Source organism: Parasteatoda tepidariorum, chromosome 4 (genome assembly GCF_982258835.1).
Source record: "Parasteatoda tepidariorum strain Cologne lab strain chromosome 4, Ptep-v5.0, whole genome shotgun sequence".
Lineage (NCBI taxonomy): Eukaryota > Metazoa > Arthropoda > Arachnida > Araneae > Theridiidae > Parasteatoda > Parasteatoda tepidariorum.
In genome coordinates this window covers 97078295-97099128 of record NC_141758.1, presented here as the reverse complement: position 1 = coordinate 97099128, position 20834 = coordinate 97078295, and the positions used below count along the sequence as shown (strand labels likewise).

The window sequence follows — 20834 nt, the reverse complement described above, 5'->3', positions numbered from 1 at the left end:
TTTCGATCATATGAAATAAATTTTTTTTCTTCTTTTCTGCTCATGCGATATTCAATTCAAGGAATTTAAATAAAACTTGATATTCATTCCCTCTTTTATGCGTTTTAAAATTTTAAAAATGTAAGTAATTTTGTCCAAAAAAAGTGGGAGAATGGGAGAATTTCTTCGAGAAAATTTCTGATACGCATATGCTAAACTATGTTCACAAAATACAAAAAAACGAAATAAAAAAGAGCAACATACACGATTATTTTTGCATTTGAATAAATATTTTCTTGGATGCAAAACCTGAGAAAAAAAATTTTTTTTTGCATCGTTGATAAGTTAAATTTCATAGGAACGAAGAAATTAGTTTTTTTTATTAGGTTTTAGGATGTTTTACAAAAATTGTCTGCAAAAAAGAAAAAAAAAAAAAAAGAAACGACAACTAATATATTTTAATTCTCGTGCCACGAAAAAGGCTTCGAGGGTCGCCAGTTGGAAACCACTGGTCTATAATATACGAAAGACCACATTTACCCGAAATCTGATAAATACCTCAGCTATTAATATAAGCAATAGAGTCTTTACAATCGGCAAGGCTTCATTGATTTACTTAAGATTTATTTATTTATTAAAGGGCTTTAAACTCAAATTTATTTAAAATCTTAGCTATTCGAGAAGTGATTTTTGAATAAGATAAAGCAATAAAATTGTAAACGTTCGAACTAGAGAGTCTGTTTGGATGGCGAAATTCTTAGATGGAATCAATAATATTCGAAAGAAAACCGTGATCTACAGCTTTTCATCTAGGATATATAGTTTGTCTAAAGTAAGAACTCCCCTAGCCATTCGTCTGGACCCGTGGCGATTACTATGGTAAAGAAGTAAAACTATTTCAAGTAGGGGGTTTGGGATCACTGTTTACGACAGGATTTGGTTTTGTTTCCATAGCATCAGACGGTTTCAGACTTTGTGGCGGAGGAGTTCTACAGTAGACAAACTATAGTTTATCCCATTGATATAAATACTGAATGAATGTAGTATTATATGGTAAGATGCTCGTTGCTATGATATTTAAAATTAAACACATTCAAACGATTTTCGCTTGTTTTTATCAATTTAGAGGAGACGTAAGAAACCTCCTTCCATAGTATAGTTCGTTCACCTGGAGTTGGCTCTTGGCTCCACCTCTTCGGGGGAAGAGTTCATTTCAGCGCGGGAGTAAGAGGAGAAACGTCTTCCCGCTTGAATTTAAGACAACCCTTAATGCGAATCATACGCAAACAAGTGAATTCTTTCTCAGTCACTTACTTCGCTTTATCATCTGCTATTATACCTTTCGTTACTCTAGCTAATTAAATATATTAATGTCTAAAAAAGGACTAACTATTCACTCAAAAGAGAGAAATATCATCAAATTTATGAAAATTTTAATGTTAAAAAATGCACATAAAGATTGCGAAATAAATATTTATGTCATAAGATCGTCAAATAGCAACCTTGTTCAGGATTGTTCACATCCTTCTCCCCAAAATAGCGAAATAGTATCGTCGAATACCACGTGATGAAGTCGGAGCCAAGTGCCAACTCCTGGTGAAGGAACTATATTTATATCAAGCTGTTTAAAATGCAAAATTGTTGTGTGTTTCAGAATGAAATGTTGCATTGTGGGAAGTTAGGCTGCCTCACAAGCGTGTTAAGACAGATATGACCTGTGTGAGTGTCATTTTGGTGATGATGGCGAGCATGATCTTCTCTCCTTTTGTAGGGTAAGGGTTCTTCCTGTGTTCGTAGAGCCAGGCCTTCAACGTGTTGGTCGTTTCTCGGGTGGCATTCTTCCTTCTTGCAACACTCTCCATAGAACCGTACCTACGAACAGAAACTTTCTCATTATTATTATTAGTATTAAATACTCAAAAAGACTATTTAACTCAAAAGACTCATAATTTCGTTCCGCAGTGAACTGATGCAATGGAAAGACACGGTTTCCAGTAGAAAAACCGAGATTAAGCATCACTGGCTGTCAGTAAGCTGGTGGGTGACCACTTTGATCAACCTGCGTGATCAGCCACAATGATTACGTACTATGATTGCGTAAAATGATGACGTAAGAAATGATTACGTAAAAAAATTATTGGGTAAAAAATGATTACGTAAAAAATGATTACTTAAAAGAATGATTACTTAAGAGAAATTACTTAAAAAGAACGTGGAGGTAGCGGGTTCGTATCCTGTTATCCTGGATGCTACCTTCGTGCTGTATTGTGCTATAGGTATGTGTGCGAAGGGACCGAATGAGCACGGTATCAGTGTTTGTTAAACTGTTCTACCGTAAAGTGCTCGATTTCGAGCGCGGGCCGTCGTGCTACCAAAGCAGAGTATCAAAATTGCAATGGCATGTTTTCGGTTCATCGTAATTTTGATCCTCTGCAGGATGGCTTCCCTGATTTGGTATACCGATGACCTCCGCGCGAAGTTGAGCACTTTGTAATAGAACAAGTTTAACGAGAACACCGCACCCTTGGTCTCTTCACAAGTTGATCAAAGTGGTCACCTACAAGCTCACTGACCGGTGATGTTTGATTTCGTGTATCTACTAGGTATGCCAGGCAGATACCCGAATATCTACCCGGCATACCTAGTAGATACCCAAAATCATGTACCCGAATTCGGGTATGCCGAGTCTTACAATCAGTTCCTTGTAGGGCTATTTAGTTTAAGAAGCCTCTACCCACGCAAACTTGAACTTAAAGTTAGATTTTTGATTTGCGTTTTCTTGAAATTTCTTTTTCTTTAAACAAACTCTTGAGAATATTCGACAACACAAAAGGCAGAATATAAAAGGATTGATTGATTAGATGAGGAGAAATAGCACTTGATAATTTTTAGGAGTAACACTTGATAATTTGAGTTAGCACTTGATAATTTTTAGTACTTTATAATTTCATGGAGTTTTACTTAAAGCAATAAAGTTATTCTATTTGTGTTCGCAAGTAAATGAGAGAAAACTGTATATTTGCCAGTTCTTAAATAACAATTCAAACTAGTCAAACCAATTTGCATGTCGCTGAAAGTTGTTTTTTTAACGTTAATTAGACAAAGATACTTAGCATAAATCTTAAAACACACATTTGTATGCTATTTAATTACTTTTCAAAAACTGCTGATTGAAGAATGGTTTTGCTATAATTTGGTCAGAAAAAAATGAATAGAGAATCTTGCATAGTTTGTCTAAAGTAAGAACTCCCCATGCCATTCGTTTGGAACCGTGGTGGTGACTATGGTAACAAGGTATAACTATTTCCAGTCGGGGTGTAGGGTCATTGTTTAGGACAGGATTTGGAGCGAGTCAACCTGAGAAAGGGAATCTTTTTCCTCTGTGTACTGTGTTAGCCCTAGAGTGAATGGAAGCTACCCTCTCTAAAATGAGCTATTCCTGTTTCCATAGCAGCAGACGGCCTCAGACTTTGCGGCGGGGGGAGTTCTTACCGTAGACAAACTATAATTACCACATTCTTGATAATTTGATTCTACCTCAAACTGCGATGGGGATTGCATTTTAATGCATCAGGTATCAGTTTATCAGTTATCAGTTTATCTGTGAAAGTTAACTAAAAGGATTAAAAGCATTTTTTTCTCTCCTTCGATAGTTGAGTTTGGACGCTCTTAAGCAAAATATTTTAAATACATGTTTTTTAGAAACATTTAAGGTTACACAAACCTCCGTTTTTTTAAATTTTTTTTATTTTTAATCAAATGAATTGAAACTTTTAACGCTATTTAATCGGCTTTAGAAAAAAAGGATGCATATTTATTTTTTCATCATTTTTGTATGTGAAGTATGCTAATAATTTACACTTTGTATGTTTCATTTGACATGTCTAAAAAATGCTAACTTGTCAAAGATATCATAACTTTTCAATTTATATCATATTTTATCCCTCTTTGTATCCATAAGAAAAGTGAAGAATACTTTGTTGACAAAAATATATATTTTTTAAATTAAAGAGTATTTGTCACAAACATTTACATAAAAATGAATATCTAAAAATGGATCGAAAATATAGATTATGGTTCTTATACATCTGGGACTTTTTCCTTCGCAATTGGTCTGCCAGGTTTAGATATTTGTAAAATGTTATTTTTTTATCTAATTAAATTATTTTGCATGTAAGCATGATGCGTCGCGTTTGTTCTTAATAAAAATTCTTTGTTTTAGAATTTTATTGTACAATAAATAAATAAATAAAAACGGAAAACCCCGAATAACTTTTAATCTCACAATTGGGTATAATATGAAAAAAACACAACTACTTCGATTTAGTAGGAACAACATATGACGCAATGCTAAACGAATGGAATTTAGTTGTTGTTTATTTAGTTATTGTTATTAGTAGTTGTTGTTATTTGTTTTAGTTGTTGTTATTTATTTAGTTGTATTTAGTTTCAATAACTTTTCTTTATAATGCAATAAAATCTGACGAGCAGCTATTTAAACGATCGAACACTTCGTTTGTTTATTTGTGGCTTGAAGTTAGGCTCGCAGAAAATGCCGTTCATGGGTTAAATTTAGTAGGAACAACACAACCTGTGACGTAGGCTATATTATACCCAATTGCTTTCTCACGTGCTGAGAGTCAATTGTAATGGTTTGAGAGCCTAAACTTCAATATGCTAATGAATTATTGCAGACGATATATCAAGTTACGGAATCAGATATAAAAACGTAATTTTTCTGCATAAACATGCCTCGTTTACGATGGATTTGTATTAGCCGTAATTTGTGAAAAAAGATTCTAAAGGCTTGACCAGGTAAGCGGTTGAAAGTTTGGATCCCTTAATGTTGATTTCCTATTTTTGCATTTTGCAATATTATTCTTTACGCACTTTACATACATCCGAATATAATCTAGTTGCTGAATGAAATTATGAGTGGGCTGTTAAAAAATTTTGGGAAAAAAAAAAGGTTCAAGATTTTGAGCTTAATGATAAATGCAAGCAACCGGACACACCGTCGCAGTGTACAGAGTGTTGAAACCGAGGTATTATAAAAATAAAAGGAAACTTATCTAGCTGAAACAGGACTGATGATTATCATCCAATTATACTAATTAACTTGGTATAACGAATTAAGCTGTCGATTATATAATTCAAAATTTCATTGTTTCTTGAAACGGACAGTACATCAAATACGTCATATTTTTCGGTGTTGTTGACGTTGGTCATTAAGACTATGGGTGCGATTGTTCTTATTTACAAACCGGTGCCATCTATGGCCAGGAATTCGACTTCTGCCCCACCCATACGTCGGATCCATTCAAAGGGCGGACCCATTCATACATCCATTCATTCATCAACAGATCGTAACTTTGACCTGAACCAGAGAGATCAATCCCCAATTCAATATCTCCAGAGGAATAATTTGTTGGACATGGAGGACTTAGTAACCTGGCAGATTTAACTCGCGCCAGTCATCATTTAGTACACGAGATATTTTCCGTTACGGGTGTTATACACAAAAACTCGGCATTCTACGCCAAAATTGTCGTCTGCTTTTTTTTATTTATCTATCCTGTTGCATTTCTTTTTATTGTTTCTTAATTATAAATCGAAGTATTATGCTTCATATAACTCCTCCCCCCCCCTTCAAGAAGTGTGAATGAATAGTTGAATGAATCTGATTTCAATATTTGCTACTTTGAATGAAGAAGAATGCATAGATTTACGTAAGAATAAAACATACTTATAGAGACTTCACTCTGTAAGATCATCCCTTCACGAAAAATAAATCGAGTGAACTTGTTCGAAGAAGTATTGCTTTTAGGGAATCGTGATCTGCCGAAAGAGGTCAAGCGATAGTTCGACCACGCCTCCTTTTATTCGATAATCATCGCTCGTTAATCCACATCTTCAGACGATTCATCGGAGTTTTCATTTAACCACAAAACAAATTCTATCACATTTCTTCACTCACGATTCTTCTTTCATTTTTTTTTTGTTTCTTTATTTATGCAAACGATTATTTCATTCGAAGCCGTTTTTTGATGTATGATTCTTTTTGTGCACGAACAGCCGTATCATTTTCTTCTCAAACGATGGGAGGAGTTCTCAAATACAGAACGATTAAAGATACAAACGTATTTTCGTTCAGGAACAGGTAGCAATTAGTGTCAAACGATAGGTTTTCAGAGGAACTAATTGCCGAGCTCCTCCCCCCTTATGATGAGGGTAAAGAAAGGCTTACCAAACGACTTCATTGGATTGGGGCATTTTGAATGATGACACTAAATTGTAGGATAGGAAATGGTATTTTAATCGATCTCCAAAGCTTATAAATTTTCTCCCACACTCATCAAGAACTCGAACAACTTTCGAAATTATTTGAGTCTGATCCTTATACTATGTACAATAATTTACGAACTGTTTTGATGTGATAAATTTTTTTTTAATATAAAATATTTATTTTTTGTAAAAAAAAAAAAAAAAAAAAAAAAGATTTCTAAGTGCGAAGAATCATTTCCTAAAAATCATTTCTTTTTTTCCTGCTGCAAAAATTATTTTGTAAAGAATTATTATGAATTGATACAAGGTTCATTACACATTGGTTGGAAAAGTTGGAATAAGCTTAAAAATTTGCAAAAAGCTAGATTTAAAAAAAAAAAAAAAAAAAAAAAAAAAAAAAAAAAAAAAAAAAAAAATTCAAAACTAGAAAAGTCTAATTTGATCTGGTAATTACAGAGGAAGTAAAATTAATTCATTTTCTAAGTAGTTTTCGATTTTCTGAAATTTTATCCTTATTACCCATTGGCAAAATGGGTCTTGTTTTGGGTTTAATGGCGTGCGCACCTTATTTGGACGTCATCACACTTTTCAACTGTGTTCAAGAGTAATAGCAAATAATAGTGCGCATGCGCTGACATTGCAAGCGTTGCTATGGCGACCGCTGCTGTTTGATAATTTTTTAAGAATTTTTTTTTTCTTTTTCTCTTCACCAGCAGTCAGTCTTAATGTATTTACATAATAATATTTAAAGTATTTTTTATATTATTTTTAATATTAACTTATAATATACTGTCTTGACTGTGGATTTTTAATATAAATATGAATATTTACGAAGGAAAAGTATTCTGTGATTTCTTGAAACACGTATATAGGCAGGATACCAATCAGACCAATCAGAACTTGAAAACCAATCAGACGACAAACATCAATTGAGACAGTTTTTGCAACCCATGATTTGAAATGTTGTGGCGTTTATCGGAGTCAGTTCAGAAAAGAAAAAAACATTTGACCAATGGGCAACCAGTAATCGTAATAAAGCGATCACAATTTTTTCCTTTTTTATCTTTTTTTTAATAGTAGTTTAATCTTTTAAATTGTCTGTGAAAGTAAACTAGTTAATACTAACTCTATATTGACCGGCAATTTTACTTAGAAACTATATTATTGCACTGGTTATTATTTCGTAATTGAATATGGAAGCAAAGCATTCTGAATTAATTTTAAAAAATTCTTATTTACTCTGAACGAAATGAAATTAAAGTTTGTAATATTCTTTATCACACTGGGTTTCGTATATTGACAGAGATAATGCAAGTGCAATGACGAGTTAAATCGTCGCTACTCAATAATGTGTTAATACTTTCAATGTACCCAAAAGTATATTATTGTATCCAGTAAATATAAAAAGAAAATATGAATAAGAAGAACCAACTGACACAAAATTTGCTTCATCTTACAACTTCAGGTAATTTATAAATTTAGTATTGATGACAAATAAAATATTTATGAAATGAAAGAAATTTATTGAAACTGAAGTTAGTTTTTAAACGAGTTTCTCTGCAATTTTCAGCATTTGATTTTCTAATGATTGTATTTTTAATCAACTTTAGATTGTATCTGAATTAATTCATTCTGACTTAATTAAAAAAAATTCTTATTTACGCTGAACGAAATGAAATTAAACTTTGTAATATTCTTTATCACACTGGGTTTCGTATATTGACAGAGATAATGCAAGTGCAATGACGAGTTAAATCGTCGCTACACAATAATGTGATAATACTTTCAATGTACCCAAAAGTATATTATTGTATCCTGTAAATATAAAAAGAAAATATGAATAAGAAGAACCAACTGACACAAAATTTACTTCATCTTACAACTTCAGGTAACTTATAAATTTAGTATTGATGACAAATAAAATATTTATGAAATGAAAGAAATTTATTGAAACTGAAGTTAGTTTTTAAACGAGTTTCGCTGCAATTTTCAGCATTTGATTTTCTAATGATTGTATTTTTAATCAACTTTAGATTGTATCTGAATTAATTCATTCTGAATTAATTTAAAAAAAATTCTTATTTACGCTGAACGAAATGAAATTAAACTTTGTAATAATATTCTTTATCACCCTGGGTTTCGTAAATTGACAGAGATAATGCAAGTGCAATGACGAGTTAAATCGCCGCTACTCAATAATGTGTTAATACTTTCAATATACCCAAAAGTATATTATTGTATCCAGTAAATATAAAAAGAAAATATGAATAAAAAGACACAAATTTTGCTTCATCTTACAACTTCAGGTAATTTATAAATTTAGTATTGATGACAAATAAAATATTTATGAAATGAAAGAAATTGATTGAAACTGAAGTTAGTTTTTAAACGGGTTTCGCTGCAATTTTCAGCATTTGATTTTCTAATGATTTTATTTTTAATCAACTTTATATTGTATCTGAATTAATTCATTCTGAATTAATTTAAAAACAAATTCTTATTTACCCTGAATGAAATGAAATTAAAGTTTATGATATTCTTTATCACCCTAAGTTTCGTAAATTGACAGAGATAATGCAAGTGCAATGACGAGTTAAATCGTCGCTACTGAATAATGTGTTAATACTTTCAATGTACCCAAAAGTATATTATTGTATCCAGTAAATACAAAAAGAAAATATGAATAAGAAGAACCAACTGACACAAAATTTGCTTCATCTTACAACTTGAGGTAATTTATAAATTTAGTATTGATAACAAATAAAATATTTATGAAATGAAAGAAATTTATTGAAACTGAAGTTAGTTTTTAAACGAGTTTCGCTGCAATTTTCAGCATTTGATTTTCTAATGATTTTATTTTTAATCAACTTAAGATTGTATCTGAATTAATTCATTCTGAATTAATTTTAAAAAATTCTTATTTACGCTGAACGAAATGAAATTAAACTTTGTAATATTCTTTATCACACTGGGTTTCGTATATTGACAGAGATAATGTAAGTGCAATGACGAGTTAAATCGTCGCTACTCAATAATGTGTTAATACTTTCAATATACCCAAAAGTATATTATTGTATCCAGTAAATATTAATATTCTATATTTATATAATAAATATTCTATATTTATATAATAAATATTCTATATTTATATAATCAATATTCTATATTTATATAATCAATATTCTATATTTATATAATATATCGTCTAATTTATCCAATTATCAAATTCATATTATATATCTCCTAGTTTTACCAATTGGTACACGAACGTAAACAAGTGCAAACCGGTTTCAGTCGCGTAAAAACAATAAAGCTGTGTAGTATCACCTGATAATTAAGATTTTACATAGAATTTTATAGTCTAATAATTTTGCCTGGGACTGTAGAATTCTAATTGTTACTTCGCTGAACGTTAAACATTTTTCTCTCCGCTTAATTATGTTGATTATAAACTTCTAATCTTTTTATTTGTGCTTATTTTGACTAAAAACCTACACGTTTATTTATTTCATCATCATTTTTAAAAAAAGGGACTTTTTTGCATTTTTTAAAATTTCAATTAAAAAATTGCATTTTTTAAGGAATTTTAACTGGGTGTCGAGTCAATCGTCCCTGCCTTCAACCATCTGGAAACATGACCTTGGTTGTGAAAGTTTATTCAATAATTAATATTCTAATGAATATTTACAACATTGACGCTAATAGGCCTAGATAGCCTGGTTGGTAGGGCACTAGGCCCATGTTCAAGAGTTCATGGGTTCGATCCCCGTGTAGTAAAAGGTGACTGATGCACGTCAAATCTGTGGAGTCACAAAGTCCTCCATGTTCCCATAACAGATCAAAACCTCTGGGGGTACTGATCCAGGAGTTCCCTTTTGTTCTGGATTGGTTCAAAATTACAAGACTACGGAGTTGAACATTAGTAGTTGTAAACTCAAAATTTGGTCAGCTGTTCAACGACGGGTATAAAATAAAATATTGACGCTAAAAAGAAACACATTGGAGAAATAATTTTAAAATTGAGAAATGCATAATTTTTTTTTTTTTTTTTTTTTTTTTTTTGCAGTTAGAATGTTATACACGTAGTAGTACAAAACCATGTTTTAAATAATATGTATAATATTTGAAAAAAAAAATTATTTAGTGTTTTTATAGAATAAAAAAAAATTGATAATTATTCATAACATGAAATGTTCTTATATAGCTAATTACAAATTAGGTATAATTAAATGTATAATAAAAGTTTGATAGTATATTTCTTTCCTTTGGATTACGTCCCTCCTACGATTGAGTTGGGCCGCTAGTAATGAGCCTTTAAGTCTCAAATTAAAACCGTTTTTTTTCTCTAGCGAATGTTTTGCTATTTTTACAACTATTGTGAGCTCGCATTTATATTCGATATTCATCACTGTTAGCTACATATCTAGCAAACTCTCACTAATTATGAAAATGGCGAAAAAAATCAATATAAAGAACATTTTTGTGAAGTAAATTTTGAAAAATTATTCCAACACTGCATTGTCTGGACTCATGCATTGATTTTGTTGATTATTACCTCAGTTAAAAAAATAAATATATCTCGCCAAAATGGCGATTTAAAAAAAATTAAATTAAATAATTATTTAATTATTTTCGAGCTATTTTTTTGCTTGTTCTAAAGCCTAGATAATTCTTGGTGGCCAGAAAATGTCTTTAATTCTCATATATTTTCATATTATTATAGATAACGTGTATTTCTCATATATTTCACCATATTTAATAGCTCCTGCTGGCAACGCTAAAATTTTTTTACAGAACGGTCACTTTATTTTCAATAGCAATCGAACGTTCAGTAATTGAAAGGAAATGATGTTGAGATGTCTGTAATATATTTTATTCTCTCCTGAATAAATACGGCTTGAAATCCTGAATAGAACGTCATGACCTAAATCCTGAATAGAATGGCACTAGTACAGTAAGCAATGCCGTGCCTTACTGATGCTTTTAAACAACGGCAACATTAAGTTAACGTAGTTTGTATTCGAACATATTTTGCATTGTGTAAGGAACTTTTATTTAAATAATTTCAAAAACAGCTGTGATCATGAAAAGGCTAACAGATAATTCTAAAGGAAAAAAAAAAAAGAAAGAATATGTATATCAGTTTACGCAAAACAGCGGTATATACTTCTTTCACAGAAAAATGCATACGCATACACACTCTTATTTATTCACTGAAAAAACAATTAGCGGCCAATAGCACAGTGTGCAAAGTAAAAAAAAAAAATATATATATATATATAAACCTGAATAACTTTCGTTCTAATGATCGTATTTTCATGTAATAACTTTCTATCTTTAAGGCTCCTGAGGGTGACTTCAAGTATAATTAATTAGTGCTAATTATTAATTAAGATACCAAATCAGACACGAAATGCACTTTCTCTGAATAAAAGAACAAAAACAATGAAAAAAAATGAAGAAAAAAATGAAAAATCTGACAATCGAAGCTGACGTTGTCAGGGGGTACCAGGTCCTGAAGCCATAAATGCAAAACCTTTTCTAGCGAGAGCACGACAAATGTCTAAGTTACTCCTTCTGTACCCCAAAGGTTTTGCCGAAGTCCAGGTAGAGAGAAAATTTCAATACAAATTACAAAATCCAAATACAAAAAGTATAATACCTAAACAAACACAAAAGAATACAATGTTCAAAAACTTTGCTTCGAAATTATAAATCACAAAACCAAAGTACACAACATACTACAAAGCCGAAACTAAATTGAAATTAACGAAAAAACAACGCCCTCTAATTTAGTGCGCAGAAGGAAGAAAACAGAAAAGAAAAGGAGCAAGAAAGCAGTTGCCGTTATTAGTACAAATGTTTAACCGGAGCAACTCGGCTAAAACTTGATCATGCCCTATTAAAAGAAAACGAAACTAATAATTTTTTCAATTTTAAATTAAGTATCGCAGAAATTAAATGGAAAACCATTATTTTCCAATTTTTTTACAAAAATTACTTGTTGCCTCTTGAAAGCTTTCAATATTATTGCAAATTTTACTAATTCTAGACAATTGAGAAAAAACTAAATTTTTGAAAATTTTACTGCACAAATTAGTATCATAATTACAGAAAAAAATAACCTTAAACTTAAAAACCTTCCTAAACTTAAATGAAAATATTGATAAATCTCATTGAATGGATATTTGAAAATTTAATCTTTTTGAAAATGTTCTTTTTAATGGCCTTGATTTTTTATAAATAAAATATAGGGATTCCACAAAGTAATTCTTTTTCTAGCCATTTTGCTAATATTTTTTTACATTTTTTTTGAAGCTAAATATCTTGAGTTTAATGATTTTAAAGTTTTCAGATATATTGATGATTTAATTTCATTTAATTGTGATAATTATGATTTTATTTTTAATATTTATCCTAAAGATTTGGTTTTGAGGAAGACTAATGGTAATTGCTAAAACGTTGATTATTTAGATTTTAAAATTGATACTGTTAATAAACAAATTAAAATTGGTGTTTATGATAAAGAGAAGGCTCTTAAGCTTAAGGTTATTTTCTTTTCCTGTAATTTTGATACTAATTTGTGCAGTAAAATTTTCTAAAATTTAGTTATTTCTCAATTGTCTAGAATTAATAAAATTTGAAATAATGTTGAGTGTATTCAAAAGGCAGGAAGTAATTTTTTTTAAAGAAATTGGAAAATAATGTTTTTTCTTTTAATTTCTGTAATATTGAATTTAAAATTAAAAAAAAATGATTAGTTTCGTTTTCTTTAAATAGGGAACGATCAAGCCTTAGCCGAGTTACCCCGGTTAAGCATTTCTATTAATGACGTCAAATGTTTTCTTGTTCCTTTTCTTTTCTTTTTTCTTCTTTCTGCGCATTAAATTAGAGGGCGTACAGAGAATAACTTAGACATTTGTCGTGCTCTCTAAATAGAAAAGGTTTTGCATTTATGACTTCCGGAGCTGGTACCCCCTGACGACGTCAGCTTCGGTTGTCAGATTTTTAATTTTTTTCATTGTTTTTATTCTTCTGGTTTCAAATTCCTTTTAGAATTTCTGCTGCATAGCGCGTTTTGCCACTGGAAGTGTTCTATTGCTTTAATAATTTTGATTTATCTTCTTTCCCTGAATAAACATATTTTTTTACATACATACTTAGATTTCTGACCCCCTCAAAATAGGAGGGAGGAGTGGAGCCGAATCTGGAAATTGTGGTTCTGAGACTTTAGTCAAAAGAGCTGGTGGAAAGTTTGCTCCCATTAATAATTTCGCTTTTTGCGTTTTTGGTCATATCTTTAGAAGTAATTGCGCAATTTTTCAAGAGCATTGCACTCTCTCATGAAACTCGTTTACCCAAACATAATTTAACGCAAAAAATATTTTTAAATATTTAATTATTATTTTTTATTACTTAATTTAATACTGGAAGAAAAAGAAATTGAATTATGAGCCATAAATTTCTTTACTCATGTCAATTTATGTAGTTTTCGATAGGAAATCTCGAGTTTCAATTGTTTTACTAAGTAAAAGCTCAAAAATCTAAATTAATTATTTAAAAAAAATAATTTGGCGACAATGAAAAAAATATTTAAATAGAGCGATTAATGTCTAAATTTGGAGAATTTGCTAACAAGGAACTTAACTTACGAAAGCATAGCGTAAATTTCATTCGTGATTTTCAGTTGTTTTGATTCGATATCGTTTCCTTTTTTTAATTATAAAATATGGTGTTACTAATTGTTCTGTTAATTTATAATTAATTTAGTTAAGAGATTTGAACAAAATAATATATTTAACGAATGTCAAGTTTTATGAAAACATGTTTTTTGATTGAATGTGCGTATGCATCTTTTTTTCTTTAATTTCGGTTTTTAACTAATTTATTCCACAATTAATTCAATTTCAGTAATGTTCATAGGTATGAATTTATTAGGAATATATTTATCAATTATTCAATATATATTTCAATAACTAAACAATAAAAATATAAACGAAGATTACAAGTTATGTAAAAGGTATATCGTCTAATGACGATATACCTTTTACGTGACTTGCATCTTCCTTTATATTCTTCACCGAATCAAATTCTTGTGATATCAACAACGGTTTTCTGAAATATGGTTGATGTTTTAAAAGTCACTGCAAAGAGTATAAAGATGTCGAACATAAAGAACGTCGAATACGTCGTAATTTTTAAGCGTCCTAAAATATCTCAGTATCTTACATATCGTCCTAACATCTTAATTTTAAGATAAAATCTTTAATTACCTGGACACGTGTGAATGGCAAAACTATTCAATTAATTATTTCAATATATTTTCGCATTTTTCAAATTAGCTTTCTTCATGCTACCACGTCCATTTTTTCCCGATAATATACTGACCTATTTTGCTTAATTTTTATTGGCACTTAAAGTTTTTATTTTAATTAACACTCGTTTTAAATAATTGTCAAGTTTTTTTTTCGAGTCTCAGAATATGCCAATTCTGATTTGTCTGAAAAGAATTTAAGCCATTTAGCTGAAAAGTCAGCTTGTTAGAAAGTGCCTAGAGCTGAAAAGAATTTAAGCTATTTAGTTGATAAGTTAGCTTGTTAGAAATTGCCTATAGCTGAAAAGAATTTAAGTCAGTTAGCTGAAAAGTTATTTTGTTTGAAACTGCCTATAGCTGAAAAGAATTTAAGCCATTTAGCTGAAAAGTCAGCTTGTTAGAAATTGCCTGTAGCTGAAAAGAATTTAAGCCATTTAGCTGAAAAGTTAACTTGTTAGAAATTGCTCATAGTTGAAAAGAATTTTAACCCGTTTAGCTGAAAAGTTAGCTTGTTAGAAACTGCCTACAGCTGAAAAGAATTTAAGCCATTTAGCTAAAAAGTTAGCTTGTTAGAAATTGCTCATAGTTGAAAAGAATTTAACCCATTTAGTTGAAAAGTTAGCCTGCACAGTGGGCAGTAGGGATTGCTCCCCAACTTTGATAGTCCGACGACCAGCGCGAGTTTAACGGGGACCAATAACGCGCAGCCTCGGTCGCTACGCAGGCTGATCGAAGTGGTCACCCACCCGCTTACTGACGGCAGCCAGTGATGCTTGACTTCGGTGTTCGACTGGGAACCGTGTCTTTACGATCAGTTCAATGCGGGAAGCAAATTATATAGTTTCCCATTAGATAACTATTAACAGAAATGATTAAAGATGATCAAACAGTTTTTGTCAATTTTTTTGATTGGCTTGCCATTCATTGCATTTTGACCAATCAATAACCCAGAAAATCGGTTCTCCCTGCGAGTTATTACTCAGTGAAGATGGGTCATGTCCAACCGTAGACAAAGAACACATACATACAAAAAAAAAGGTGCAGTGAAATAAAACAATCGGAGGGAAGAAACGATTCTTGTCCTGCCCCATTTTATTTTTCCTCCCAACATTTTGTTTCAAAATGTTTAGAGGATATTTTTACAATTTTAATGTAAATTCATCGATATTTTCGGAATTCTTCGAGAAGAAAAATAACGTCGCTCTGAAAAATGTTGGAGCCCCGCATTTTTCTTCAGGAGGACATTTTGTTTTTGTTCTCTGATAGAATAATATAAATGCTTAATATTTTTAACAGACAAAAAATTCATTTAAAATTAATTCATAAAAAATTCATTTCGAAATTTTTTTTTTCTTTCGAGATATAAGGAATTTTCCATCAAGATCTTTCCTTTGCTTTCAGGAATTTTCCTCCCGTAGTGTCCGTTTTGACACTATTATGAGAAGTGGACAAGTTTATTCCAGTTTCCTTATGAATCGTTGGGCCCAGCTAAATTACATGAAATTTAAGGTACAAATACTCCCAAATCATATTCCTCCAATAGTTTGTATTTGTAACATAAATATAGTCCGTTCGCCAGGAGTTGGAGCTTGGGTCCACCTCCTCGGACGCTGAGTTAATTTTAACGCTGGAGTAAGAGAAGAAACATCTCCACGCTTGAAATTGAGACAACCCTTAATGCGTGCCAAACGCAAACAGTGAATATTATGCCTTTCGTTATTCCAGCTAATTAAATATATTTCAAATTTAAAAACTGCTGTTTTCTCAGCAAAATGTCTCCAAAAGGACAAACTATTCACTCAAAAGAGAGAAATATCATCAAATTTATGAAATATTTAATGTTGATGAAAAAATGACCATAAAAATTGCGAAATGAATGTTTTCGTCATACGATCCCCAAATAAAAACCTTGTTCAGGATTGTTCACATCTTCTCCCAAAAATAGCGAAATAGTATCGTCGGATATCACGTGATGAAGGCGGAGCCAAGTGTCAACTCTTGGTGAACGAACTATACTAAAAGTACACATAATTTAGTGGTTATTGCTGTGAGCTTTGCAGATCAAAGGTTACTCTAACAGGCAGCTCAACAGTCACTTAAGAAAGTTATATTTTCCCACTTATCAACTTATCATTAAATGGAAAAATTTCTGCCTCTATCTTGCTAGCAAAACAACAAACGTGATTTTTTATAGAAATCTTAAAGAACAATATGTAACTTTTATTTTCCACTTCAATTTTTATTTTTTATTTTTAGGAATTAGCAAAGTAGCTACATTTATATAAGCTACATATACAGTTATATATTATAATTTGTCTGTTTTTAACAATGTAAAATGAAAGATTTACGAATTTAGAGAAAACTTATTAAATTACTGTTCTTTTTTTAGAGTGGATTTTTTTTTAGCATTATTCAATCTAAACAGTCACAAAAATATATTTTAAAAAACATACAAATAAGCAATGTATAATGAGAGATTTACGAATTTAGAGAAAACTTATTAGATTGCTGGTCTTTTTTTAAGACGATTTTTTTAGCATTATCCATATTAAACAGTCATAAAAACAAATTTTAAAAAGCATACAAATAAGCAATGTATTATGTGAGATTTATGAATTGAGAAAAAACTTATTAGACTGCTGTTCTTTTTTTAAAAGGATTTTTTTAGTATTATCCAATTTAAACTGTCATGAAGACAAATTTTAAAAAACACACAAATAAACAATGTATAATGAGAGATTTACGAATTGAGAAAAAACCTATTAGATTTCTGTTCTTTTTTTAAGCGTATATTTTTTTTAGCATTATCCGATTTAAGCAGTCATAAAAACGAATGTCAAAAAACATGCAAATAAACAGTGCATAATGAGAGAAAATTTATTAGATTGCTGTTCTTTTTAAAGCTGATTTTCTTTTTAGCATTATCTAAATTTAAGCCGTCACAAAAACAAATTTTAAAAAACATACAAATAAGCAATGCATAATGAGAGATTTACGAATTGAGAGAAAACTTATTAAATTACTGTAACTTTTTTCAAGAGAATTTATTTTAGCCTTATCTAATTGAAACAGTCATAAAAACAAATTTTAAAAAGCATACAAATAAACAATGTATAATGAGAGATTTACGAATTGAGAAAAAATTTATTAGATTTCTGTTCTTTTCTTAAGCGTATTTTTTAGCATTATCCAATTAAAACAGTAATAAAAACAAATTTTTTAAAAAAACATGCAAATAAACAATGTATAATGAGAGATTTAATTGAGAGAAAACTTATTAAATTGCTGTTCGTTTTTTTAGGCGAATTTTTTTAAGCATTATTCAGTTGAAACAGTCACCAAAACAAATTTTAAAAAACATACAAATAAACAATGTATAATGAGAGATTTACGAATTGAGAGAAAACTTATTAGATTCCTGTTCCTTTTTTTAAGAGGACTTGCTTTAGCATTATCTAATTTAACAGTCATGGGAACTAATGTTAAAAAACATACAAATAAGCAATGTATAATGAGAGATTTACGAATTGAGAGAAAACTTATTAGATTCCTGTTCCTTTTTTTTAAAAGGATTTCTTTTAGCATTATCCAAATTAAACTTCCTTAAAAAAAATAAAAAAACAATGTATAATGAGAGATTCACGAATTAAGAGAAAACTTATTAGATTCCAGTTCCTTTTTTTAAAAGGATTGTTTTTAGTATTATCCAATTTAAACAGTCCCAAACACAAAATTTAAAAAGCATTCAAATAAACAATATATAATGAGAGATTTACGAATTGAGAGTAAATATATTAGATTGTTGTTCTTTTTTAAGAGGAATTTTTTTAGCATTATCCCATTTAAACTTTCATAAAAAAAAACAAAAAAACAATGTATGATGAGAGATTTACGAATTGAGAGAAAACTTATTAGATTCCAGTTCCTTTTTTTAAAAGGATTGTTTTTAGTATTATCCAATTTAAACAGTCACAAACACAAAATTTAAAAAGCATTCAAATAAACAATATATAATGAGAGATTTACGAATTGAGAGTAAATATATTAGATTGTTGTTCTTTTCTAAGAGGAATTTTTTTAGCATTATCCCATTTAAACTTTCATGAACAAAACAAACAAAAAAACAATGTATAATGAGAGATTTACGAATTGAGAGAAAACTTATTAGATTCCAGTTCCCTTTTTTAAAAGGATTGTTTTTAGTATTATCCAATTTAAACAGTCACAAACACAAAATTTAAAAAACATTCAAATAAACAATATATAATGAGAGATTTACGAATTGAGAGTAAATGCATTAGATTGTTGTTCTTTTTTAAGAGAAATTTTTTTAACATTATCCCATTTAAACTTTCATAAAAAAAATAAAAAAACAATGTATAATGAGAGATTTGCGAATTGAGAGAAAACTTATTAAATTGCTGTTCTTTTTTTTAAAGTGGACTTTTTTTAGCATTATTCAATTTAAACAGTCACAAAAATATATTAAAACATACAAATAAACAATGTATAATGAGAGATTTATGAATTTAGAGAAAACTTATTAGATTGCTGTTCTTTTTTTAAGACAATTTTTTTTTAGCATTATCCATATTAAACAGTCATACAAACAAGTTTTAAAAAACATACAAATAAACAATGTATAATGCGAGATTTACGAATTGAGAGAAAACATATTAGATTGCTGTTCTTTTTTTAAAAGGATTTTTTTAGTATTATCCAATTTAAACTGTCATGAAGACAAATATTAAAAAAAGTTCAAATAAACAATGTATAATGAGAGATTTACGAACTGAGAGTAAATGTATTAGATTGTTGTTCTTTTTTAAGAGGAATTTTTTTTAGCATTCTCCCATTGAAACCTTCATAAAAAAATAAAAAAAACAATGTATAATGAGAGATTTACGAATTGAGAAAAAACTTATTAGATCGCTGTAACTTTTTGGAAAAAAAAATTAAATTTAAATTAAATATGGCGAAGGAAGAGATCTAATAATAATAATAATACTAAAAAGTCTATAGATAATTCAAACGACACCCATTCAAAATTTAAATGTTCTCACGTGATTTCGTGATGCCATAGAGTATTTAAAAAGAAAAAAAGAAAAGACCACATCTTCCATCGAACCACTGTTATTAACGGATATTTTCTCCACCTGTTGGGGGATGGATGGACGACTTCTGTAGAAAATTAAGGAAGCCATTTCCTCTTTTCTTATATTAAGCATAACAATTATTGTTATAATAAGTGGAAATTCACCATTCGCAGCTGCCTTCGCGTGCACATTAGTCGGCTTCCAAGCAGATTTTTATTTATTTTTTTGCACATTTCCTGTAAGGCACATCTTCTAATGGTGATTATAAAAAACTTTTGGAGAACATATTTAGCGCCTATTAGTGACTTGCTGGTCACATTTTGTAAAAATTAAAAAAAAAATGGTAGGAAAAGATCTAAATTGTTTTCTTAGCTACTATAGATATTTGTATATCGTAGGAACTATATCTCAATGATGCTAATAATTTTCGAAAATTGAAAAGAAATTAAAACCTATTAAAATTTCCAATAGTCTCATTAAACATTTGCCGTCACCTTATTTGAAGTACTTTCCACTCTGTTCTTAGGATATAAACTAAATTTTTGTCACAAAAGAAAGTTAATATCTATCGATCTAGCTATATATATATATATATATAGTTAGAAAATTGAGAAAATGTGGAAAATAATAAAAAATAATGACAAGAGAAGAAAAATTATTAAAATTATTTTTAAAAGTATTCAAAAAAATACTTTTTATTTATTATTTACTCTTTATTATTTATTATTAAAAAAAATTAAAAATCCGGAAAACAAAATAAAGAAAAGATATAATCTCATCATCAGCTCACACGATTATATCCACAAAGAAAGGAGTGCTTTCTAATATTGCATCAATGTAACCAAATCAAAATGCATATATCAATACAATAGTGTGAGGAGCACTCAAAAAATATTTATGAGTTTATTTTATGAGTATTATACCTATTTTATGAGTTTTATATACTTGTAGTTTATGTTAGTTATATATATATATATATATATATATATATATATATATATATATATATATATATATATATATATATATATATATATATATATATATATATATATATATATAGAATAATATATATAGTTTAAAGAATTTAATAAAAAGACTTAAAAGGATTTAAAAAAAAGGAATTCAAAAGAATTCTTTATGGCGGTTATTATAAG

The 20834-nt window shown here is 29.5% G+C and overlaps 1 protein-coding gene across 1 annotated transcript in view; it reads right to left on the bottom strand.

The window, feature by feature from the left end:
* LOC107452260 (Iroquois homeobox protein 6a) overlaps positions 1 to 20834 on the bottom strand; it is a 79605-nt gene that overhangs the window by 8839 nt on the left and 49932 nt on the right. Inside the window, exon 4 of the mRNA XM_016068621.4 lies at positions 1695 to 1851. Coding sequence (XP_015924107.1) covers positions 1695 to 1851 — 157 coding nt within the window. The remainder of the gene's footprint in view (positions 1 to 1694; positions 1852 to 20834) is intronic.